At 41.4% G+C, this 26,478-nt stretch overlaps 1 protein-coding gene across 1 annotated transcript; it reads left to right on the top strand.

Annotated features, from left to right (window-relative positions):
- Nucleotides 1,023-2,214, top strand: SST (somatostatin). The gene is made up of 2 exons (NM_001287555.1): nucleotides 1,023-1,160; nucleotides 2,002-2,214. Exons 1-2 carry the CDS (start codon nucleotides 1,023-1,025, stop codon nucleotides 2,212-2,214), a joined length of 351 nt encoding a protein of 116 aa, NP_001274484.1.

Genomic DNA, 26,478 nt, shown 5'->3' on the forward strand with positions numbered 1-26,478 from the left:
GTTGAGTGAAAAGAACCCTGGCCTTGAAGTGTGGAGGACTTGTCCTGACCCCAGCTGTGCACTATGTGAGTCAGAGAATTTCACTGCCCATTTCTAGGCTCAATGACTCAAACTCTGGGGTTTAGTAGACGGTTTCTGAGATTTCTTTCTAGTTCCAAGTTTCAAGGACAAGAATCAAGTCAATTTTTCTTTTTTTCCTTTAGCATTATTTTCAGGGGAGGGTAACAGTGGAAAGGCAGGTAGACTAAAAGTGTTTCAGCTGCTGAGAAAGAGGGATGGTGGGTGAACTTAAGGTGCTTTCTTCTCCATTATACGAAGTGAAGTTCTTTCAGAGCCCCATGACTTCTTATCTACAAGGCTTTTCACAGAGATAATGGAGAAAGATGATTCAGTCTTTCTAAAATCCACATTCCATTTTCAAATCTGTTCTTAGAGGAATGCTCTGACATTCATTGTCACAAGGAGTGCTCGTGACAGTCTCCACTTGTTACACTCTCACGCTTGTGCATTTGCTTCTCCTAAAATGTTTGAGTGTGATGATGGATAGAGTTGTCTGGTATATTTATGGGCATGCAGCTAGGTGTGCTGGCGCATTTGCTTCGGCAGAGGCTGAGTGTTTGAGTGTGTGTAATTGAATGTGCACTTGTATGAGTGAAACTATGGAATGCGTCTGTGCATAGCACTGAGTGAATATAAAAATTGTGTAGATGGAGCGACATGCGGAATCGCGTGGGCCTGTGCGTGTACAGGATTTATTTTTTTTTAATAAGCTACTTTTGATTGTGCAGCCTCCTCTCACTTCTGTGATTGATTTCACGAGGGTAATGGTGCGTAAAAGGGCTGGTGAGATCTGGGGGCGCCTCCTCGTCTGACGTCAGAGAGAGAGTTTAAAAAGGGGGAGACGGAGGAGAGCACACAAGCTGCCTTAGGAGAGGCAAGGTTCGAGCCGTCTCTGCTGCCTGCGATCAGCTCCTAGAGTTTGACCAACCGCACTCTAGCTCGGCTTCGCCGCCGCCGCTGAGATGCTGTCCTGCCGCCTCCAGTGCGCGCTGGCCGCGCTCTCCATCGTCCTGGCTCTTGGCGGTGTCACCGGCGCGCCCTCGGATCCCCGACTCCGTCAGTTTCTGCAGAAATCCCTGGCTGCTGCCGCTGGCAAACAGGTAAGGAGACTCCCTCGACGTCTTCTTTCCCCTCACCCGAATCCCCTAACCTTCCCTCGCCTTGCCCCTGCTCCCTTGGGTGAATTTGAGATGCTCCCAGAGTGCCGGTGCGTTTTGGGGTCCCTTAGCCACCAAAGCTCTCAGGAAAACTTTCAAAGTCCAGAATACCTTTTTACCTTTTTTTTTTTCTTTCCCGATCAGCGCAGTAGGTCACAGTTCAGGTGAGTTCTTTGGGATTCAAGACAATTCCAAGACCTTGGTTAATTGATCTCGAAGCGATAGTGGCATCTCTCCCGGGTACTGACCGCGGGAGGTGCTGACCCAGGTGCTGAAAGCGCGGACCTCTGAAGCGGCGAGGCAGTACCTCCCTCCCATGCAGCGGAACTAGGGGCTAAAGGGCACTGTACAGCCAGAACACAACATGTTTACGGTTGTGAAAGGTCTCATTCCCTAAAGAGTGGCTTAGTAAAAACGGTAAGAACAATTCTAGTTTGTAGCTCATGATATGGACACTGAGTTAAACTATTGGCTTATGTTTCACCTTTGCAAAACTAACGATCTATTTCCTTCTTTGTGTGTGTTTTAAACCTACAGAAGCAGAAACCTTGCAGAAACATCTGAGTTTTTAAAGCTTCTTTGTGTAACTTGGTGGCTATAGCAAAAGCCCTTGTTCTTTTTTACATCCTTAACTGATTTTAAGTGTCACAAAAAGTCCACAGCTGGGAAAATCGGGGTTTGGTTGTGGTTAAACCTGTATTTCAAGCCAAGCTCTTCTGGTTTTTCTTCTCCACCATCCTCATTTTCATCCTCTTTCCTTCTGTCTTCCTTCCACCTCATACAGGAACTGGCCAAGTACTTCTTGGCAGAGCTGCTGTCTGAACCCAACCAGACAGAGAACGATGCCCTGGAGCCTGAAGATTTGTCCCAGGCTGCTGAGCAGGATGAAATGAGGCTGGAGCTGCAGAGATCTGCTAACTCAAACCCGGCCATGGCACCCCGAGAACGCAAAGCTGGCTGCAAGAATTTCTTCTGGAAGACTTTCACATCCTGTTAACTTTATTAATGATTGTTGCCCATATAAGACCTCTGATTCCTCTTCTCCAAACCCCATCTCACCTCCCTAACCCCTCCAATTCTCAATAAGACCCTCGTGTTGGAAATTGAAGACTGTAAATACAAAATAAAATTATGGTGAAATTATGAAAAATAAGATTTTGGTTTCTTATTGACTTAAATATTTCTGTTCAATGATATATGACTTAATTTGTGATTTCAGTCAAGTTATTTAATATACATGCTCCAAATCTCACAGATACAGTGTTTAAAATTCCCTGTGGTAATAAAGATTATGTTTTGGTTGGTAACTCTGATAATTTGGGTTATTTTAAACATAAATGATTTCAAATAATTTTATGAATTCTAATTTTAATCCAATGATAATTATTGGAAGGGGCTATCACAAACATGCATTACATTTTAAATACACTTAAAATTATATGTAGAAATGAGAATTAGTATTAATGGATAGGCAGGCTGAAATATCCAACTAACCATCAGGCTGATATGTAAAATAAATAATATATTAAAATTGAAAGGGAAAAATCACTTAGAAGTTGGAGGAAAGAAGCTGGTTTAAATAGCTAAAATAAAGTTCTGGGCTTTTAAAATGTATTTATAATTTGTGAACATTTATCCAGAGAAAAACATTGCTTTAAAATCTTCTTTGACAACCCTCTTTGTAACTGAACAAGGTTAAATGGCTGCTTCTGTTTTAAAAGTAAGTGCCTAATTTTTTCCTCAAGGGAAATATTAGTTTAATTATAAGATTCCAACATGAGAGCTATGGGTTACAAGAAACACATGTGCTGGGACACCTCAGTGACTGTTACACTCTTAAAGGCACTGAAGCACGATATCATAATCACAGAGTAAGAGGAGAGATCTCAGATCTTCTTTTGATTTTATGAAAATGAGTCAAATAAAAATGCAAATCATAAAAACAAATATTCCGTATACGCTAGCTATTATTATCAGCACTATAATAACAAACTAAGCAGGGCTTGCCAGGTGGTATAATAGTAAAGAACCTGCCTGCCAGTGCAGGAGATGCAGGTTTGATCCCTGGGTTGGGAAGATCCCCTGGAGAAGGAAATGATAACCCACTCCAGTATTCTCAGTTGGGAAATCCTATGGACAGGGGAGCCTGGTGGCCTACAGTTCATGGGGTCACAAGTATTCGGACACGACTGAGCAACTGAGCGCGCAACATACTAAGTGGTATTGCTCAAGACAGATGAAAACGTTGCTAATTTAACTCACAGAGACCTTAAAAAGATGTCCCTTTGAGGATGTGTGTTTTAACTATCAACTGTATTTCAAAAATAACTGCTAAAATCAGCAACTAAATATAAACAAAGTGTGATAGTTGCTCAGTCGTGTCCGATTCTTTGCAACCCATGGACTGTAGTTTGCCTGGCTCCTCTATCCATGGAATTTTCTTGGCAAGAATGCTGGAGTGGATAGCCATTCCCATCTCCAGGGGATCTTCCTGACCTAGGGACTGAACCTGGGTCTCTTGCATTTCAGGCAAATTATTTACCGAAGCTCAATAAGCTCATAAAATCAATATAAATCTCTGGAGCACAGACTTACTAGTGGGAGCATATAAACATCTAAGAGGAATTTCTTATTTTATAGACAATATTTATGTTAGAAAATACACATTTTTAATGTATTAATGAACATGACTTAGTGGAAGTTAATTCTTAAACAGCTGATCAAACAAGAGAAATCTAAGCCACTTTATTAGTCTCTGTGAAAACAGAACATCCTTTCAGGTACTGGTGTACCTTTTATTTACAAGACCTTGAGGAGCAAATTAAGGTGTGCACTTAGGGGGGATCTGTCTGTGTTAAATACATTATGTATGTTTGGTTACCAACCAACTCAGTTCAGTTCAGTTCAGTTGCTCAGTCATGTCCGACTCTTTGTGACCCTATGGACTGCAGCATGCTAGGCTTCCCTGTCCATCACCAACTCCCAGAGCTTACTCAAACTCATGACCATCATGTTGGTGATGCCATCCAACCATCTCATCCTTTGTTGTCCCCTTCTTCTCCCACCTTCAACCATTCCCAGCAGCAGGGTCTTTTTCAGTGAGTCAGTTCTTCACATCAGGTGGCCAAAGTATTGGAGTTCCAGCTTCAACATCAGTCCTTCCAATGAATATTCAGGACTGATTTCCTTTAGGATTGATTGGATCTCCTTGCAGTCCAAGAGATTCTCAGGAATCTTCTCCAATACTACAGTTCAAAAGCATAAATTCTTTGGCGCTCAGCTTTCTTTATAGTCCAACTCTCACATCCATACATGACTACTGGAAAAACCATAACTTTGACTAGATGGACCTTTGTTGGCAAAGTAATGTCTCTGCTTTTGAATATGCTCTCCAGGTTGGTCATAACTTTTCTTCCAAGCAGCAAGTGTCTTTTAATTTCATGGCTGCAGTCACCATCTGCAGTGATTTTGGTGTTTCCCAAATCACTGTTTCCACTGTTTTCCCATCCTTTTGCCATGAAGTGATGAGACCAGATGCCATGATCTTCGTTTTCTGAATGTTGAGCTTTAAGCCAAACTTTTCACTCTCCTCTTTCACTGTATCAAAAGGCTCTTTAGCTCTTCGCTTTCTGCCATAAGGGTGGTGTCATCTGCATATCTGAGGTTATTGATATTTTTCCCAGCAATCTTGATTCCAGCTTGTGCTTCATCCAGGCTGGCATTTCATATGTACTCTGCATTATAAGTTAAACAATCAGGGTGACAACATACAGCCTTGACGTACTCCTTTCCTGATTTGGAACCAGTCTGTTGTTCCATGTCCAGTTCTAACTGTTGCTTCTTGACCTGTATACAGATTTCTCAGGAGGCAGGTCAGGCCGTCTGGTATTCCCATCTCTTTAAGAATTTTCCAGTTTGTTGTGATCCACACAGTCAAAGGGTTTGGCAAAGTCAATAAAACAGAAGTATATGTTTTTCTCAAACTCTCTTCCTTTTCCAAAGATCCAATAGATGTTGGCAATGTGATCTCTGTTTCCTCTGCCTTTTCTAAATCCAGCTTGAACATCTGGAAGTTCATGGTTCACAACTCAGTAGAGTGATATAATCACATTACTATGATTAAAGCCCAGAAGAGAACACAACTTAATAGTTTTCTGAGCAGTGCATAGATTCTATGAGTGCCAGGAGATTTTAAGTTTTCAGTATCATCTTTAGTTATCTGTTCCCAACAGTAGTATGGAAATAATTGGCAATAATTATATAGCTATGTGCCCACATATCTATAGTTATTCTTTATTTAAAGATTAAATTGAATGAACATTTAATCAGTGTTAGGTGTCTTTCAGCCTCAGTTTTGTCACCTGCAAAAGCAGAAGGTCGTAGGTACTTCCCCGGTGTTCCAGTGGTTGAGAATCCATCTTGCAGTGTGGGAGGCATGGATTTGATCCCTGGCTTGGGAACCAGGATCCCATATTCCCTGAAACAACTGAGCCAGTGTGCTGCAGCTAGAGAGTCCATGCATTGCAATGAAAGATCTCACATGACACAATGAAGACCCCACATGCCACAGCCAAACAAATAAATAAATTCTTTTTTTTTTTTAAAGTAGGACGTCATACTGGCAAAGGTACTCATATCTCTTCCAGATGTGCCTGCCTTTTTGTGCTTTGATATTGACAAAAGAGTTAAGGGAGTACTGATTTTTGATCATTTTAATCAAGATATGGAGCATAGTTTGTTTGTTTAATATATAGAAGGCTTTACATTTTACTTCCCATTTAGTTCATTTGTGTTCCTCTTAAGTTTTATTCACTGGAAGAGTCTAATATTCTAGCTTGTTTATCATTTAACCACAATGAATCTTTCAGATTATATTTTTCTTCCTCTTAACACAACCACAGGCTTCAGCAGTCCTAAACTATCTACTATTTCTTTTAATGGGAGAGCGTGGGCAAGGTGCTCTTGTTTTCTGGGCCTCAAGTTTCCCCACTTGAAAACAGGAATACTAATAAAACCAGTCCTTTAGAGTCATGAGAATTCAGCAAGACCATGTGTTTATAGTTCTTAGCATGTAGTGAACGCTTGGTAAGTTAGATGGCACAACTGGTGTTATTTTTATCACATGTGCTGTGTTTTCTAGCCTCTCTTCCTTTGCTTTTGCTATTTCCTGTCATTTTTGCAGGCCTGAATCTAAGCCAGCCTTTACGACTTGTTTTATATGCTTCTTGTTCCATAAAAGTCTTGCTTTGAGCCCTCAATTGGGATATTTCCCTTCTCTATTAATTTGCATCTCTTCCAAGGTACTTACTTATCACTTTAACCCATTGGTTATATTAATAGTTGCATGAGCATATGTTAGAAAGCATCTGTGTATGACCATCCAATGACTTAATGTATGTCAGATACACATGTAAGGTGAAATCAGCGCCTCAGGCATTGCACATAGCAGGTTCTCAGTGTTCATTGAAGAATGAATGAATGATCCAGGAGCTTATCTCCTGTGAAACAAAACTCTATTACTAGGCAATGGAGGTTTTTCTCAAGAATGGCATAGGAAAATGGCTTTAGTGGTTACTCTATATGATGCTGGTGTGACTCCAGAAAGACACAGCACATGGTTATAATTGTAATAACCACTGAAGTATGTGACTAGCAGACACTCATTTTGCACACTGAAATTAGTCCAGTTTTCCTTAACCATTTTACAGAGTTCCTCAAATAGGGTCTGCTTAACTGTCTACCAGCTATGGACTCACAGTTATAGAGAATCAGATTCATTAGCACTTTTATAACATTCACTTATTTTAAGATCATGCAAATCCACACTTGGTCTTACAAGACCAGTTTTCTGGCCTTGGCTCAAACTATTCTCCAATATAGAGATAATTCTGTTTTATGATGACATAAAAATATACCTTTAATTCTGAATAGTAGACATAAAAAGAGCCCCGAGATCATCTGTTTCTCAGCACTCATTTTACTGGAGACTGACATATGGAGACACTGCCCAGGATACGCAGTGTTGATGTAGAGTCTGAACAAAGTCAAAGTTCCCCCTCTCATACCTCAGGGTTATTTTGATGATTTTCCTACACTGTCCCTCAAGGAATCTGACCTTCTAGATAATTGTTGTGTTCCATTAGTTCCATTAATTGTCGTGTTCCATTAGTGAATGTTGATTTTGTCCCTGGAACTTCTTCACCTTCCCCCAAACAACTCGTCTGCATCTGAGAAAAAATAAGACAGTTGATACAAAATAGCTTCCTGTAGTTATAGAAAAAATGTTAGGGAGAAATGGAAAAGATACGGATGAAGAAAAAGGAGATTCAAGGGAGACAATCTTTGGCTAAATTAGACCCAAGAAACAAAGACAGATCCAAGAAGCAAAGGGCTTAGACAGACTAAGTCCTTCCCCGGCAGGTGGTGGATGGACTCATAGCCAGCAGACAGGGCTGTGCCTGGGAAAGTGGTCTTCAAAGACGTTATGATACATGTCTGTGGGACCCAGGAGGAGACACCTCAGTGACCTCCTCTGCTTCCGCAGTAAATGAGAATGAGTGCCTTTATTCCAGGTGTTCAGTTTCTTGTTACCTAGAATGTGCCTCAGGGTCAAGGACTTGCTGGACACTGGGAAAAAAGCTTGTATGGTATGCTTTCAGGGAACCGAGCCTAAGAGGTAAGACATATTCCTCAAAAATGAGCAAATGCTATAATGGAGGTTTGTCTAGACTGTTGGGCTTTTCTGGTGGCTCAGACAGTAAAGAATCTGCCTGCAATGTAGGAGACCCAAATTCGAAGCCTAGGTCCGGATGATCACCCTGGAGAAGGAAATGGCAACCCACTGCGGTATTCTTGCCTGGAGAATCCCGTGGACTGAGGAGCATGCCCCGAGGAGCATGCCCCGAGGAGCATGCAGTCCATGGGGCTGCAAAGAGCTGGACACGCCTGAGCATGCACAAACCATCTAGAGTGTTAGGGGTAAAAAGAGGCGCCAGTAGCGTCCTTGGTTTTTTCTCTATAAATTATTCTCCTCATTAGTTTTAAATTATGGTTTGAAAGTCAAAGTGATTTTACCCTTGGTGGAATGAATAAATTATAGGTATATAATGATATAATACACACTTTTGCAATATAATCTAGGTTAGCTTTTAAAGTGTTTATATTCCTTTTTTAAATATGATGAGCCTGAGGGAAAGAGAGATTATATAGCTCACCCAAGATGTCAGTAACTGGTGAGTGATGAAACTGGAAATAGGTGTCTGATTTCTAATCCAGGGCACTTCCCAGAGTATTTTAGGGAAAAGAGGTGAATTAAAGGGAACCTATAACTTGCTGGGCAAATTAAGAGCAGATCAACTTCAGATCATCTTAATTTGCCCTTCTGTACATACACATATGGGCATTACTACTCTATTATTGTCAGAGGAAAAACGGATTTAGGCTCTGGGATTGGGGTTTCATTCTGTTACTTCATTAGGAGCGCTATTTCCAAGGAACTCCCTGTAATCTGTTTTCCCACATGTTCCATATCGTAGTCTTAGTTTTGCTAAAGGAATAAATAAACAAACAAATAAAATTAATAGCTCTAGGCTTTAAAGCACATCTTTTTTCCCACTCAGTCTCACACACACAAATTTTAGTACTACCCGGGCTGTGGGCATTTTTTGCTTGAAGTAATTACAAATCCATCAGCCCTTCTTTAATTTACAGGTCATAACATCTGCCTCACTTAACCCTGGGTAGTGATTGTATATTCTTTCCTCTGGCCTTGCAGGTATATCCTGTGAAAAGCTGGCCTGAAGCTGGGATGTAGAGACCAGAAAATTTTCATTGAGACTTATAAATGAGACAAGCTGTCATTAAGTAGCCTTTTATACCACTGAAGCTGATACATCCCTCAAGGTCTCAGATAAATATTCTAGGTCATGTGGGTGGCCACCTTATTCCTATTAGCTTCACATGTCTCTGGAATATGGCCCATTAAGATGGTGAAATTGTTATCTAGAGATTAAATAGTTCATTAAAATTAATAATATTTCAAGAAATTCAAGCTTTTAAAATAAGGTTCAAATAGTTAAGAAAGATAATGTGTTCCCAGTTAATGGCTGTTTAATTCTATCTTTCCTGTATAAAAAATGTATAAAATACATTTTCATTTCCAATGCTACATTAAGGTCAAATGGCACACTCTATGAAAAAAACATTAAGCTACCCTAGAACTGCTATCCCCTGGTAAGAATTTATTTGACTACAAAAGGCATATTATGAGACTCAAGATTTATGAATTTAACTAGAACTTCCTTCCTAGATCTTTCTTCTTCATTTTTCTGTCTACAATCTCTCCAAACACAAGGATGAACGGTGATGATTTTACCAAACTAACCACCAACGTCTTCATCATCCTGATTTTTATTTGTTATTATACATGTGTTAGCATGATGGACTCATAAGTAAGAGCACTGAAGTTCTATAGACTTCAAGAAACCTTCTGGAATCTCCTGGCTGTCATGCTGTTTTTCTCATATGATTTATGAGAACACTTATTCATGGGTCTCCTACTGTAGATAGTGTCAACGGACAGATTTCCGGTGTTGTTGCTACTGCCTTCTTCTTTCTCCTCTTCTTAGTTCTTTTCTAACACTCATTCTTCGCTTGGATAGCAGCACCCCGAGTTCCTTTTTGTAATCCACCTTCTGTGCATGCTCAGCTATGCGGAAATGGGAATGACTCCACTTCTAGTCCAGGATGGAGACTAGAATGGATTAAGCCATTCACAATATATCATCCCCTGGTCATAGCAATGGGTTGATGACTTGGGCACATGACCAATCACAGTGAAACTTAAGACCGTTTTGGGGGTCATCTGGGATAAGAGATTCTGATGCGTACTACATTTTGAGAATCATTGTTATGTGACAATAAAGGAAAAAATATGAAGCTTGGGTGGTAACAGGAAAGTCACCATGGTGAGTAAGATGTTTAATTTTCAAATTTTTATATTTCATACCAAAATATTTCTGAAATAAATTCACAAATAAAGTGGAAGTCTCTTGATCTCATCATCAGGTATGTTCTTATTCCTCTCTCTTCAATTAGAGCTAAGCACTCTTATGAATTTAATGTTTATTCTTCCTGTCCATGATTTTATACTTTCACTATATATGCGTGTGTATGCTCAGTTGCTCAGTCATGTCCAACTCTTTGGGGCCCCATGGACTATAGCCCACCAGCCTCCTCTGTTCATGGGGTTATCCAGGCAAGAATACTAGAGTGGGCTGCAATTTTCATGATCATAAACAATACGTTGTATAGATTTGTACTGTAACAGTCTTTATACATTGTAGCTTAGTTATAACCTTTAGTTACAATCTTAGTTATAATTTTTAATATCTTTCAGTCATTTTAATTTTTGGATAATATTTCATTATACAAATATATCCAAATTATTTATGTGTTTGTCTATTGATAAACATTTGATTTTTTCAAATTTGTTTGGGAGAGAAGCTGTTGATGTCTTTAGAAATTCCTCAGTACTATGAGACTGAATGATCTGTCTTTACCAAAGAAAAAATCTAAAATCAAAATAATTCTGCTGGTCTCATACTCCCTTTCTGTCAGACAAAAGAGTTCCTTCCATGTTTCCAGGTAACTCTTGCACTGTAGCTTGCTACAGTTGAAAATCCATATAATTAAGCCCAACTACTTATTGCCTCTCTGTCTTTATTCATCTCATCAAGATTTGGCCTCACTAAAATTGCTTCTTTGGAAATGGTCTGTAAAGAGAATACTCTGAATCTCAGCAGGTATTTCTAAATTCCCTTTATCCCAGTTAGCATAAGTTCCCATCATGTGGTTCTAAGGGAGACTGGGAGCTGAACCAATCAGACACTAGTTTGAAAAACTGAAAAGTGCTATTTCAACCTCTATCCGGAAGCAGCTGAATCAAGACTAACCTGGAGGCTGAGTAATATTTCATTGTATATATATACCACCTTTTCTTTATCCCATACTGCATAGCACAGTGGAGAAGGAAATGGCACCCCACTCCAGTACCCTTGCCTGGAAAGTCCCCTGGATGGAGGAGCCTGGTAGGCTGCAGTCCATGGGGTCGCGAAGAATCGGACATGACCAAGTGACTTCCCTTTCACTTTTCACTTTCCTGCATTGGAGAAGGAAATGGCAACCCTCTCCGGTGTTCTTGCCTGGGGAATCCCAGGGACGGGGGAGCCGGTGGGCTGCCGTCTCTGGGGCTGCACAGAGTCGGACACGCCTGAAGCGACAGCAGCAGCAGCAGCATGGCACAGGGAGCTCTGCTTAAGGCACTGTGGTGACCTGAACGAGAAGGGATTTCAACAGGGGGGTATGGAGGATTCATTTTGCTGTACAGTGGAAACTAACACAGCATTGTAAAGCAACTAGACTCCAATGAAATTAATTTTTTTTAAATCCAAAAAAATAAAAGAAAGACAATCAGGAAAAAAAAAAAAAAAGACTAACCTGGGGATTAACTGGCAAAGGCTTTATCTGCCTGAGTGGATCAAATCACAAAGAAAATCAGTTGTTCACTGGGGCCAGGCCAGGGGCCATTATAGCCTAAAGCTGTTTAACCTGCTATAAGCCTCTTTAGGAATCTGGTAAATCTGTATTTGGTAAATTTCATTACTGTAACAGTTCTGTCCAGCTCCCCTAATCAGACGTTCACCAATATCCTTCTGATCCAGGCCTGAGCAACATATGGTTCAACCTAAGAGAAAGAATCATAGTATTTCCTGGCTATATGCTAACCCATGGCTCAGAAGCTGAACCTGTCCTTGATACTGTGTTCTAATCCCCCATTCGATTCCTATACTTGCTCTACCATATCCTTATCCAGGTATCTGTCACCCAGACTTAAATTTCTCTAGTGGTGAAGGACTCATTCCCTCCTGAGATACTTTGCAGCTAGACAAAGTTTAATCACTCCTTCAGGGGAAGTCCTCCAAATATTTGCAGAGAGCACCCATGCTTTGGCCCCTGACTGCCCCTACATGTTCTCTTCTTCCTCCTAGCCATCCCCAATTCTGTTATCTTGCAAATGACACATATTTCAATTCTTTCACCCATTTCTGCATGCCTTTGAGTACGTGTTCTATCTTTTGTTTTTGTCTCCTGATAATTAAAAAAAAAAAAAGAAAAGATATTCTAAAGGTTCAAGAAAGAAAGATTTCTAAGAAAAGGGTTATATCTACCAACTTTTCTTTTTTGGTGGACTCTGCCTCATGGTACCTTGGCTATATTGATTACATGTTAGTTGGAAGCTAATTTGTGCTGGCTTTTTTATTTCATTACTGTCACCAAACCATGGGAAAATATTTTCTCAAATACTGAGAACTCCTTTTTTTATATAGATGACAAAGGTGAGAATTAGGTAGGAAAAGTATTATATTCAGTGTTACATTCAGGTTAAAACTTAGCTCTCGTTATTTTTTAAACCAGTGCTCCCTATATCATCTTCCCCAAGACACTTGTAGGTATCAACTGGACATAAGTTGCTGTTGTTGCGACTCCATGGAGCATGCCAGGCTCCTGTCCTCCACCGTCTCCTGGAGTTTGTTCAAATTCAAGTTGAGTTGGTGGTGCCATCTAACCATCACATAAGTTAATAGTAGAATTTAAGACAATTTGGTGCTTGGGGAGGTAGAGTTAGGAAGTGGTGCTTAGGAAGGTTGTGTGGTCAATTTCTGCTAACTTAAGACACAATGAATGCAGAGTTCCAAAGAATAGCAAGAAGAGATGAGGAAGTCTTCTTCAGCAGTCAGTGCAAAGAAACAGGAAAACAACAGAATGGGAAAGACTAGAGAGCTCTTCAAGAAAATTCGAGATACCAAGGGAATATTTCATGCAAAGACGGGCTTGACAAAGGACAGAAATGGTATGGACCTAACAGAAGCAGAAGATATTAAGAAGAGGTGGCAAGAATACACAGAAGAACTGTACAAAAAAGATCTTCATGACCTGGATAATCACGATGGTGTGATCACTCATCTAGAGCCAGACATCCTGGAATGTGAAGTCAAGTGGGCCTTAGAAAGCATCACTATGAACAAAGCTAGTGGAGGTGATGGAATCCCAGTTGGGCTATTTCAAATCCTGAAAGATGATGCTGTGAAAGTACTGCACTCCATATGTCAGCAAATTTGGAAAACTCAGCAGTGGCTACAGGACTGGAAAAGGTCAGTTTTCATTCCAATCTGAAAGGAAAGCAATGCCAAAGAATGCTCAGACTACCACACAATTGCACTCATCTCACATGCTAGTAAAGTCATGCTCAAAATTCTCCAAGCCAGGCTTCAGCAATATGTGAACTGTGAACTTCCAGATGTTCAAGCTGGTTTTAGAAAAGGCAGAGGAAACAGAGATCAGATAGCCAACATCCACTGGATCATGGAAAAAGCAAGAGAGTTCCAGAAAAACATCTATTTCTGCTTTATTGACTATGTCAAAGCCTTTGACTGTGTGGATCACAATAAACTGTGGAAAATTCTGAGAGATGGGAATACCAGACCACCTGACCTGCCTCTTGAGAAATCTGTATGCAGGTCAGGAAGCAGCAGTTAGAACTGGACATGGAACAACAGACTGGTTCCAAATAGGAAAAGGAATACATCAAGGCTATATATTGTCACCCTGCTTATTTAACTTATATGCAGAGTACATCATGAGAAATGCTGGACTGGAAGAAACACAAGCTGGAACCAAGATTGCCAGGAGAAATATCAGTCACCTCAGATATGCAGATGACACTACCTTTATGGCAGAAAGTGAAGAAGAACTAAAAAGCCTCTTGATGAAAGTGAAAGTGGAGAGTGGAACAGTTGGCTTAAAGCTCAACATTCAGAAAACGAAGATCATGGCATCCAGTCCTATCACTTTATGGGAAATAGATGGGGAAACAGTGGAAACAGTGTCAGACTTTATTTTTTGGGCTCCAAAATCACTGCAGATGGTGACTGCAGCCATGAAATTAAAAGACGCTTACTCATTGGAAGAAAAGTTATGACCAACCTAGAGAGCATATTCAAAACAGAGACATAACTTTGCCGACTAAGGTCCATCTAGTCAAGGCTATGGTTTTTCCAGTGGTCATGTATGGATGTGAGAGTTGGACTGTGAAGAAGGCTGAGTGCCGAAGAATTGATGCTTTTGAACTGTGGTGTTGGAGAAGACTCTTGAGAGTCCCTTGGACTGCAAGGAGATCCAACCAGTCCATTCTGAAAGAGATCAGCCCTGGGATTTCTTTGGAGGGAATGATGCTAAAGCTGAAACTCCAGTACTTTGGCCACCTCATGAGAAGAGTTGACTCACTGGAAAAGACTCTGATGCTGGGAGGGATTGGGGGCAGGAGGAGAAGGGGACGACAGAGGATGAGATGGCTGGATGGCATCACGGACTCGATGGACGTGAGTCTGAGTGAGCTCCGGGAGTTGGTGATGGACAGGGAGGCCTGGCATGCTGCGATTCGTGGAGTCGCCAAGAGTCAGACACGACTGAGCGATTGAACTGAACTGAGCTGAAGACACAATGAGGAGAACTGGGTAACTGGATTTCCCAATTTTAGCTGGGCTTAGTTTTAAACCAGTGCAGTGTCGTACAGTCTTCAAGAAGGACTGGTGAATAACATTTTCTTTCTATTTAGTTATACGAAATACTATTGAGTGCTGAGGCACCAACCAGATGCTATGAGTATTCAGAGACTCAGACCTTGACTTTGAGGAGCCCAATACAGGGTGGAAGGTTGACAAGCTCAAGGGTGAGTGTAGGAAGTTCTATGGGTAAGGTGTGAAGCAGTTGTTGCCTGAGAGCAGCCAAGAGAAAAAACGTTCCCATGCAGGGAAACTGGAAGAGCTGAGCTTTTACAGTTGGTGGAAAGCTGATGTGTGTGACTGTTACTCCATACTGAGGGGACAAAGGCAAAAATACAGAGTGGGAAAATGCAGGGAGCATTTCAAGAATGCTGAATCCTTTTTTTTTTTAGACACTAGAAGATTATTTATTTATTTGGCTGAGTGGGGTCTTAGTTATGGCACATGGGATCTTTCACTGTGGCACAGAGACTGCACTCTCTGGTTGCAGTGTGAGGGTTTAGTTGTTCTGCTCTGAGGCATGTGGGATCTTAGTTCCCAACCAGGAATTGAACATGCATCCCTACCTTGTGAGGCAGATTCTTAACTGCTGGACCACCAGAGATGCCCCAAGAATGATGGATCAGCTTTGAGGTGTATTACTCTGATCTAGATTTTCCTTGGCCCTCAAGCAACAGTTTGAGCTGTTGCTTGTTCATAGTTGATGCAGAGAGTCAAGTCTTTCCCTGAGATGGATGGGGGAAGGATGAATCTCTTTTGAGATGGGGTGTGAATATTTTTCGTTGTCTTTCAGAAAGTAAAATGTATTTGCAGGAGTCAAAACAAAGAGGCCTTGCTATACTCTGCAGCCCCAGAACAAAACCAAAATATTAAAATAGATGGTCAAAATATTTTTTGACCATTCAACCTCAAAGTGACTTTAAATAAAAGATGGAGAGCCATTTTGAAGGTTGATCGATTATCGTATAGCTTCTGTTTCTCTAAATTGGTAGCAACTTCAGTATCTGGTTTTCCTCTTGTGTTTGTCTTAATTTTTATGGAAAGCTTATAACTTGATAATATCAATAATACATTTATATTCAGGACAAAGCATTAATCAGAATTTTAGGACAGAGGGAATCATCTAGTGATTAGAGAATAAGACCTTTGTTTTATACATGAAGATTATGGCTTTCTTTAAAAAATTGCATCTAATGATGTGTTGCCTTTAATAGTTTTCTGAGCACTTCTATAAGTATCAACTCATTCACTCAAGATAAATGTACTGAGTGGCTCCTATGTGTGAAGCTCTCCTCTAGTGCTGGAACAGTAATTATGGCCTCATCTCTGCCCTGAAGGAGCTCACAGTCTTCTGGGAAAATCTGTCCTGTAAGCAAAGTCATGATTAAGTATGATAGCAAATGCAGTTGCAGTTCACAGGCAGAAGTAAGTGAATGTGTCTGCAGAGGAAGCTGTGCTTGAGCTTGGTCCTGAGGATGAAGATGAAAAGCGTTGAAGATAATTCAGTCAGAGGAAAAGCAGATACTAAGCACATTGACTTGTGACTCAGACTCATTTGTAGGCAAGTATAAGAAACCCTTTTCATACTTGCTTGAATATGAATAGGAATGCATGATTGGGAACCATGGGCATGGCATAGACCCCAAGGACAAGGTAATGTCAGGCCACATAATGAGGCTGAACAAGAACAGAAAAGGAATTCCCAGAACCAGAGGTATCTAGTTTATAGCTCTCAGTGCACATTTTCGGTACTTAACTTGGCTTGGGTCCAGAATCTGCTCCAGCCCTACCAGTAAAACAGGATTGGGAAGGTCAGGTAGTACAAGCATGGTGTTCAAAGCTCTCCACTCTGGGTGACAGCTTCAAAGGAGGGAGCCTGAAAGCTGAAAGGATAATCCAAAGGTTATCTGCTATGAGTAGGTAGCAGTAGTTGTCTGCTATAAGTAGATGTTTTTCATAAGCATTGAGAATGGTGGCAGTGCCAAAGGGTGAGGCGGTAGTGGTGGTAGTGATGGTGTGTGTGTGTGTGTGTGTGTGTGTGTGTGTGTGTGTGTTACCACATGCATGTTAATGGAGGTAAGGTAATAGATGAAATTGGAGGGTTAGCATGAAGGACATTGTGAAAGAGTTTTGCTTTTGTTTTTCAGATAATTAGGGACTTTTAAATACACTGAGAGTAAAATGATCAGAACTGTGTTTTGGGTGGTTAACTAAGATGGTGATGTGGAAAATAAATTGGAAAGGAATAAACCAGAAAAAGAGAAGATAGGTTAGGGGTAGTGGAAATAGTCTAGGTAAGAGACAAATAGAGCCTTAACTAGACAATGAAGGTGGGTAAAGTGGGATGAAATGGGAAAAAAGACTTCAGGAGAAAGACATAATCGAATATTTTAGCATATACAATGTGGCTGGGCATTTAGGTGGAGACTCTTGGTTTCTACTTTTTTTTTTTTAACTGAAATATAGTTGATTTACAATGTTTTAGGTGTACAGAAAAATGATTCATAATATATATATAATATGTATGTTCTTTTTCCAGATTCTTTTCCATTATAGGTTATTACAAGATGTTGGATATAGTTTTCTGTGCTATACAGTAGGTCCCTGTCATTTTGTTTCCACTTTCTAAATGTAAGCGACAGAGTAGCATGGAGGGCCATTCTCCAAGACAACAGAGGAAGAGAAGGCTTAGGTGTATGGCTAGTATGTTGACTCTAGGTACTGAGGCCCACCAAAGGGGAATGGTGAAGAGAGACGTTGCAGGAGTGAGGTCTGGGCTGAAGATGAGATTTGGGAATCATAGTTCATGGATGGTAATTGAAGCTGAGGGGTGAAATTTTCCAGGAGTAGAATGCAGAGTCAATGGAGAAATGGAGGGAAGATGGAACCCCGAGGGGAGCCCCTAGTGGGAGGCAATAGAAGAGAATAACATCAGAGAGGAGGTTGAGTGGACTGGAACAGAAAAGAAAGGTGTGCTGGAAGCAAAGGATGCAGAAATTTGAAAAATGGGAAAGTTGTTAATCATCGTCCTGTGCCGTAGGTCAGGTAGATATTATTTCCATTCACGGGGAGAACATGGAAATTTGGAGACTTAAATGACTCATTCAATAATATAGGATTGATTAGTGTCAAAGGTGACTAGAACTGGGGTGTTTTGACTCTCAACCCTAGGATCTTGCAACTCCAGAACATGACCACAGTGCCTGGGAAAAGAAATACTGGAGCACCACCCAGCTCTCCTGGGGAGAAGAGATGGCAGTTGGGGAAGTGATGGAATGGAGAAAGAGGTCCTGTGGTTGCTGCCTTGTTGCATCCTTCAGAGACCAGTTCAGAGCAGGTGGGCGGCCTGGTGCAAGCACCAGCCTGGAGGCAAGCTTGGTCTTTAACTGAGGCAGTGATTTCAGCCAGGCTGGACCTCAGTTTCCTCCCCTATAGAACTGGAGAAACATTAAAATGTAGTCTCCCACCTCTAATTCTATGAGTCACTTTTTATGATACAGCTTATTGGGTTTTTCCTCATTACAGAGGGAACATATCCTCATAAACTTTCAATTCTGTTTCTAAGTATGAGGGTGAGAGGGCTATGGGAAGCACTGAGAAAGAACCACGGACATTTATCTCTATAGACAGAGATAATTCAGAATTTTACCAGTTTCTATAAAACCCTGGGTGAATATAATGGGGGATACAGAAGAGTTAGGTGAAGAGGCAGAGACTGATGGAGTGTGAAGATTGAAAACAAACCTAGAATGATAACAGTAAAAAACCACCACAACAACAACAAAAACAGAACTTAAAACCACACTAATTAAAAATAGCTGAAGCCCCAGAGATGCATTTAAAGACAATCACACTGGATTGCTCATATTAAGAACAATAAAGAAATGGCGATGCCAATTCACTTCGTATTTGGAGTGCCTTTAAAAAAATAGTAATAAACTGATATTAGAAAAAAGCTTTTCCTCTTGAAAATTCTCCCCCATTTCAGAAAGGAAAAAAAAAAAAAAAAAAACCACCAGAAAACTCTCACATCATTTTCCTTGAGTCTTTGCATGCTGAAAGGAAAGTAGAATGAAATTAAATTCTCTTTAAATGTTTTCCTTCCAGGCTGTAAAGCTGCTGGCATCATTTATCCCAGCCCTGGCACTTATATAATCTGGGTGCCACGGGAGCTCTTGCAAGTCATTAAATAAAAAGAAGACATCAAATAATAGGAAAAGAAGGCAATTAAAATGCTGGACCCAATAAGATAGTCAGAAGACTTGATTTAAATACAAGTCCAAGACCCAGAATATTGGACATTCAGGAGTGAGGGGATTCAACTGGGAAAGATAAAGGGAGCTGAAAGAGTGCCTTTAGAAGTAGAAAGGGGGCCACGGCTCATTGATGTCCAGGCCATCTTTCTTTGTATAGAGTAAGGATAGACAAGTCAGCCCATGAACGCTGGTATTTCTGAGGCTCCCTGAAGCTTGGAAGGGAACTGGGTTTTGGGCAGGGAGAATACAGAGGGTATAGATCTCTAAGGTGCAGATTCACTGGGATGGGATCTGTTACATATGAGGAAGACATCTTAGTCTGGGAGCTAAGGCTTGGAGGTTTGCCTTCCTTTATTTCTGTTCTGTCTGTCTCTGGGAATGAGCCCTGGGGTCTTGTGACTAAGGCTTTCTACTGGAAGTTGCACTAATTCAGACAAATGGCTCTGCAGGCTCCAAGATCCCAGATTGAGGCCTTTTCAGCCCAGATAGGGTCTGAAGTTTCCCTGGGAAGCACAGGATTCCCAGACACACTTTCCAGAGGGTCATCTTCATGGCCCCAGCACTGTAGTAGTGCACACTTATTTCAGAATCTCATGAAGCCTCTGGAACCGCTTGTCACTCTGGTATCTGCCCTTGGTTGTTCCTGAGACATTGGCTCAAAACTGGGTGCAGGAGTGGAGGGTCCGGCATGTGTTACACCATGCTTGTTCTTTCCCATCTCCCACTCTTTCCAGGGCAGGGGCTGAAATTGTCAGTGGACTTAGGATGGGCTTGAAAATCTAGCCAGAGTCTTCCAGGAAGGTCATAAACCCTTATAAAATGAAGGTGAGAGGTCCTAGTGCACAGACCTTCAGGGTACCACAGAGAGGGTAACAGGTAGGAAGGCAGCGGTCCCCTAGTGTCAGGAGGAAATAATCTGCAAGTGGCAGACTCTTTTTTTCTCCCTTCTCTGTTGATGAAACCAGTTCTACCTAAGACTAACCTTTTTCTCTTTTCTCAAACCTTGGGCTGATAATGGCTCAACAAACCAGTATTCATGTCAATTGTTTTATGGTCAGGGATGACACACCTTTTGCCATCCTATCTCAGAAATGCACACTGTGGGAGAGGGGCCTGGTGAAACTCCCTCAGCCTTGAGTGTTTCTCTTATCTGATTAGGAGCTCACCGACAGACATAAAATGCCTTGCTAAAAACTAGCAAGGGACACTTTTTCTGTTCCCTTCTGATGTCTATGTCAGAAGCTTCCCCTCTATCTGTTACACTTTAATAGAACTTTGCTACACAAAAGGCTCCAAGTAGCGAAGCCTTATCTCTGACCTCAGATCAAAAACTTCTCTTCTGGAGGTCATCAATCCCAGAGTAACACTCGGCTTGCAGCAGCAACCTTTTACCACCACCTGCTTGAGGTCATGGGTCAAGGAATGTGTTTGTCTGCCAACAGGCCATTCTGGGTCTCCATCTGAGTCTTACTCCTACTGGAATTACCTTTGGAGATGTTATAAGAGATTGTGTCTGCAAACTTCCTGACCTTGAGTCACACTGCTGAGCCCTCAGGTTAATTTTACTCTGGGAGGTGTCAGATTCACCACTTTTTCTTGCTTCCTTGGATCCTCCACCCACTTCCTCATCTGACAAAGTCAAGGGCACTTGTGGTAGGTTGAATGAGGCCTCCTAAAGAGACCCACATCCTAACCCTTGGAATCTGTGAATGTTACCTCATATGGCAAAAGGGACTTTGCAGACGTGATTAAGGATCTTGAGATTGAAAGGTTATCTGGAATAGTCTGAGTGGACCCTAAATGTATTCACAAGCATCCTTATATAAGAGAGAGGCAGAGAATGATTTGAGACAGAATAAGGTAAGGAGCTAAGTAAGACACGAAGATGCTGGAGGAAGGAGGTTTAGCTAAGGAATGCAGCTCTAGAAACTGGAAAAGGCCGGGACCCAGATTCTCCCCTAGACCTTCTGAAAGGAGCACTCGCTTTCTGAGGTCTGGGCTCTGACCCAGTGAAACTGATCTTGGACTTCTCACCTCCAGAACTGTAAGAAAATAAATGCATGTTGTTTTAAAATTATGAGTTTGTGATAATTTGGAACAGCAGATCTAGGAACAGGATAGACAGAAAAAAAATTCTTTTTAGCCCTGGGAGTTAGGCATGCAGCTTTGATTGTCTCAGTTTTTGTTCTATCATAGCTTGTGGCAGGCACACAGTTCCTCTTTGCTTAAATACAGGCTAACATATTCCCTGACACCCATACCAGCTTGATTCGGGATGAATTTCATTGTAATAATGTCCTGGTTCTTTTCATTAGCTTCAATGATAGCGTTAAAGAGGAAGGCCTGTCATGAACCCTTCTCTTCTTCCTGCCCATGGCTCCCATTCTCTGAGCTCACATGGGCTGTTAGTTCCTTTGGCTGTCTGTATCTTTTCCTGGGAGAACCAGAGTTCTGCAGGTCAGGAAGGCTAGATTCTACCTTAAACTTTAAAAATCGGGTTCCAAGGATTCTTAAGTCATTAAGCATATCTTGTCAACAAGGGAAGAAAGTGGACACTGAAGGGAAGAACACTGTCTGGACAGGAAACAAAGCTTCAACCTGAGCACTTCCTGTAATTTGGTAGGAATTCTAGCCTCTAGGCATTCTGGGAGGCTTTGGCTTATTGCCTCTCATTTCAAGTGGGCAGCCTAGCCCAAAGGTGGAATGAGGGATGCCTGCCTGAAACTTGATGTCTTGGCGTTTGAAAGACATCCTAGATCTTGGAACTTTCCAGAGCTAGTCCTGTTTATGAGGCAACCCTGAGTGCAGAGTTTCTGAATTCTATGAGGCTGGTGGTCACGGAAGATAGACATCATGGTTGGTAGTGTTGACTTAGAGCATCTCTAGGATAACCAGGCAGACTTAGAGCAGCTCTAAGGTAAGTCAGTTGTTATCTTTACTGTCCTTACTAATAAGCTGTATCCTTCAATTTTTTGAAGTTTTCAACTCTAAGCTAAACTCTCTTTCTCCCTTTCCTTCTCTCCTTGCCTCCCTTGTTCCTTTTCTTTTTCTCTCTCATAGTTCTTGCAGCACTGGAAACCTGGAGAAGATAAAACAGAAGAACGTGTTGGGTGGAGGGTCTTAGGTCCCATTGCTTATGCACAGATCTTGAAACTGAGGTCAAAGCTCAGTTAGTTACAGAATCAACTGCTCAGACTTTAGAATAGAATAATCTTTCTTTTGTACTATGTGGTGACCCACTGCAGATATTACCACAGAAGAGATTTGTATTTTGTCATCAAAATGACCCTTTGTGCTCCAAGAATTTGCTGGTATGGAAATCACTGGCTGGTCTAGTTTGCTCTCATTCAGCTCAAAGCATAACCACCCACCCTTTGGTTCTGTTTACTCTAGCACCGCATAGGTGGCAGAACAAGATATCTCATTGGCTCTAGGGTGGGCTGCTCTCCATAGGGTCACAGAGAGTCAGACACGACTGAAACGACTTGGCATGCATGCATGCTAGGGTAATCAGTAAGGAATTAATGTTTCCTGAGTCTGAGAGGCCCTTTGCCTCAGTTACTTGGGTAAATTTGAGAGTCCTGAGAGGTTTCATTGCTGCTTATTTTTCTATTTGAGAACCCACATGACTGGGTTAGAAGAGCCCTGGACTTCACACAATGACAATAGCACTCACATTTAACCCTTCCAACCCAGGGAAATAAGTGTTACTGTTGTCCCTACTCTACAGGGAGGCTTAGGAGGAGGCGACAGAGCCAGCCTGGACCCTTGCTGTGGTTCTCACATTAGATAAGCGTCATAACCCCTGGGGATCTCCTGCTGTTAGACCTGGGTGGGTCTAGGAGTGAGAGCCAATACAGGCAACTTTTTGGAAGGTCTTGTTGGATAGGATCTGCAGGATATCAACCCAACTGGCATACTTATTAAATAAATAGTGAAAAGAAAAATGTTAGGTGGAGAACAGGTTGCAAGCCAGTTGGATACATTGGACTCGGCATAGAAATCCATGTCGGCTCTTCAAGGGTCATGGATAGAGGTGTAAGTGCCTAGGTCTGGGGCCAGGCAAAGGTCAGTAGACAGAGAGCCCACTTTTGAAGTCCATCCTGGCATTCACTGGTTGAATTCAGTATTACTTGGTGGCAGGGAGAGCCAATATGATTATCATATGGTGTGGGAGTTGGAGCGCTGACCCAGTAAGGGAATAAACCCAGAGACATTTTGGAAGAAAAAAACATGACAGTATTTAATGACTAATTAGACATAAGACCTTAAAGACAGTAATGAGTCAAGAGTGACTCTGCAATTTCTCATTGAAAAAAGTGAATACATACAGATTTCTTTTACATCTCAAAACAGTACTAAGACAAGGAGTCTGCAGGAACCAAATAGGGCATAGCTCAAGGATTTGAGGAGAATGTCAGAAAATACTGTTCTCAGGAATGGAATTTAACAGAAATGTATGACATCCATCAAGTATGGAAGGCTTCCAGGAAATAATTCACTTGGAGATGACTTCTGAATGTTGTTAGTGAAACTATAGCTTCCCCCTCTACCCCCCGCCCAAGATATTCAAAGATACCAATTTCAGATGTAATTAATTAATACAAGATGTGTGTTAATTCTGAGGCTTCCAACTGATATTGTCTATCAGGAAAATGTATCAGGTGTGCCCTGACTGATATAAGATGAAAGGCGTTTTTTTGACTTGTTAGAGCAAATGATAAGGGAAAACCAGAGAAAGAAAACTGCCTAGTGATTATAGACCTTCCTGTGAGAGAGGATCTGTACTTCACACTGAGCAGCAGGAGCATGTAGTAACAGGCCAGGGATAATTTATATTTGATAAAATATTTGAAAAGATAGTATAATTTCCTCCACTTTGATTTTTATACTACTAAGCAAATATCATTTTCATTCTTAGGTATCCTGATCCTGGAAATGGGGTACCCTGGATAAAATAATGTTAATAATTATTAAAATTAGTGTCAGTTTGGGTTCTTAGACTTTTGTGAATTTGGGTAGCTTGAGTCAGTCCCTACCACTAGGTGAACTCATCCAATTCAATTCAGGCTTAAATTTATTCTATTATTACTAATGTTTCAGCTTCCTACTGCTATGATAACAAATTAGCACAATGCATTGGCTAAACGGTAGTGCTAGTGGTAAAGGATCCACCTGCCAATGCAGGAGATGCGAAAGATGCCAGATCTGCCCTGGGTTGGGAAGATCCCCTGGAGTAGGAAGTGGCAGCCCACTCCAGTATTCTTGTCTGGATAGAGGAGCCTGGCAAGCTACAGTCCACTGGGTCACAAAAGAGTTGGACAAGACTGAGCACACACGGGCCTTTTATTCTATTGGCTAAAAGTAACATAAATTTATTATCTTATAGTTCTGAAAGTCAGAAGCCTGAAGTCAGTCTCATGCCGTCAATAGGGCTGTGTTCCCTCTAGAAGTTTTAGGGGAGAATCCATTTCCTTGATTTTTTTCAGTTTTAGAAACTTGCCACAGTCCTTGGTTCATGACCCCGTGTCACTTCAACTTCCTCTTCCGTTGCCACATCTCCTTGACCTTCATGCCTTTCTCTTACAGGGACCCTCGTCTTTGGGTTCCTCTGGATAATCTCCTCAATACAAGATCCTTAACACAATCACATCAGGAAAGCCCCCTTTGCCACATCAGGTAACACATTCATAGGTTCAGTAATTAGGACATACATTTATTTGAGGAGAGCTGTTATTCTGCCAACCACAACTACTATTTCATATTTTACACAAAAGACTAAGGGCCAATCCTCAGTTGTATAATGTTCTTAACCAAGTTGTAGGTATACATTACATAGTCTGGCTCACTGAGATGGAAATTGACTGAGCAGATGGAGTGTGATCTTAAGATGGGTCCCCAGAAATTCATTGTTCATGGCCCAATAGGAACCACGAATATACCTAAGACTGCACCCACAGAAGGGTAAGCAGAATGGCGACATGTTTTGAATATTTGTCACATGATGAGCACTTGAAAGATGTTGACTTCCAGCCTTTGGATCCATTCAAGCCAAGGCTGAACTATTACTTGATAAGAACATTAAAAGGAGGTTTAAATGATGGCAGGACTCAATGACCTTTGTGATTCTTCTAATCTTGAACATCTATTGGCTTATTAAATTAACTGGATGAGGAAGTTCCATTTTGTTCAGGAACCACTGTTCCTTAGTAGTCTTTACCCAATGTATATTTATAATGAGTCAAATAAAGCTCCCAAATTCACCAAACAAGAAGTAAAAGTCCCAGAGGACAAAATGGACTTCAGGCCCACAGCTTCCATTAAAGTTAATGAAAAGTCAATCATGTCAGTTGAAGTGACATAGAAGAATCTTAGGAAACTTGGGCCACAGAAGGGCTCCAAATGGTATTGGCTGAATGCTAATTCAAATAACTCAACTACATGGAGTGGGGAGGATGAAGGACAGTGAGAAATTGTGTTAATGCTTTGCAAAACACTTCAGTTCTAGCTGCAGCAACATTGCCTCTTAGCTTGAAGTGTTTGTCCTGATAAAGCACTTCATTAGAAAAGAGTGGTTTGAGCTCCTTAATAACTTCACCATCAAGTAATGAAGGCCCTGGAAAAGGTGGCCTTGCCATTAAATTGTTCTCATCCTGTCTGCAGAAATGCCTGGCCTCTGACCTCAATCTCTTTCTTTGCTTTTTGTGCTTTTAACCCTTTACCAATATTTTCTCTTTGGGGTGAGTTTTTGTCATTTTCTTACTTGAATAATTTCTGCTTGTGTCTAAATGAAGGAGTACCAGGGGTTGGAAATGTGTGTGAGCAGGCAGTTGGTGGAGGGAGGGTTGGTTCAGAGAGGGAAGTACCCTGGCTTTTGGCAAAGTCTTAGACTCCGAGAATGCCAAAGCTGGAAGGGATTTTGGAGATTACCCACCCCCAATCTCTTATTTTATAGCTGAGGCAAATGGGCCCAGAGAAGGACAGGGAATCACCCACGGTATCACCAGGACTAGTGAAAGGCGAATGGGGGGAGACTTCATGCCCTTTTTCTCTGTTTGGCTTGTTCTTTCTGCTGATGACATACTCCATCTTCTGGTGGTAGCCCATGGCTTCCCCACCCCTCTTGGTCTTGGGCAGTACTTCCTGGCACCGTTCATCATTGTAAACTTAAGAAGAGCCATTCTTATACCCACTGCATGTGTGCGCTCAGTCGCTCAGGGATGAACCAAGAAATGTGACGTCTCGAAATGCTAAAAAAAGTCAAGGAAATGGATTTTCCCTGAGAGCTTCTACAAGGAACACAGCCCTGTTGATACCATGCGACTGACTTCAGGCCTTTAACTTTGATAACGTAAGACAATAAATTTGTGTTACTTTTAGCCA

This window comes from Capra hircus, chromosome 1 (genome assembly GCF_001704415.2).
Source record: "Capra hircus breed San Clemente chromosome 1, ASM170441v1, whole genome shotgun sequence".
NCBI lineage: Eukaryota > Metazoa > Chordata > Mammalia > Artiodactyla > Bovidae > Capra > Capra hircus.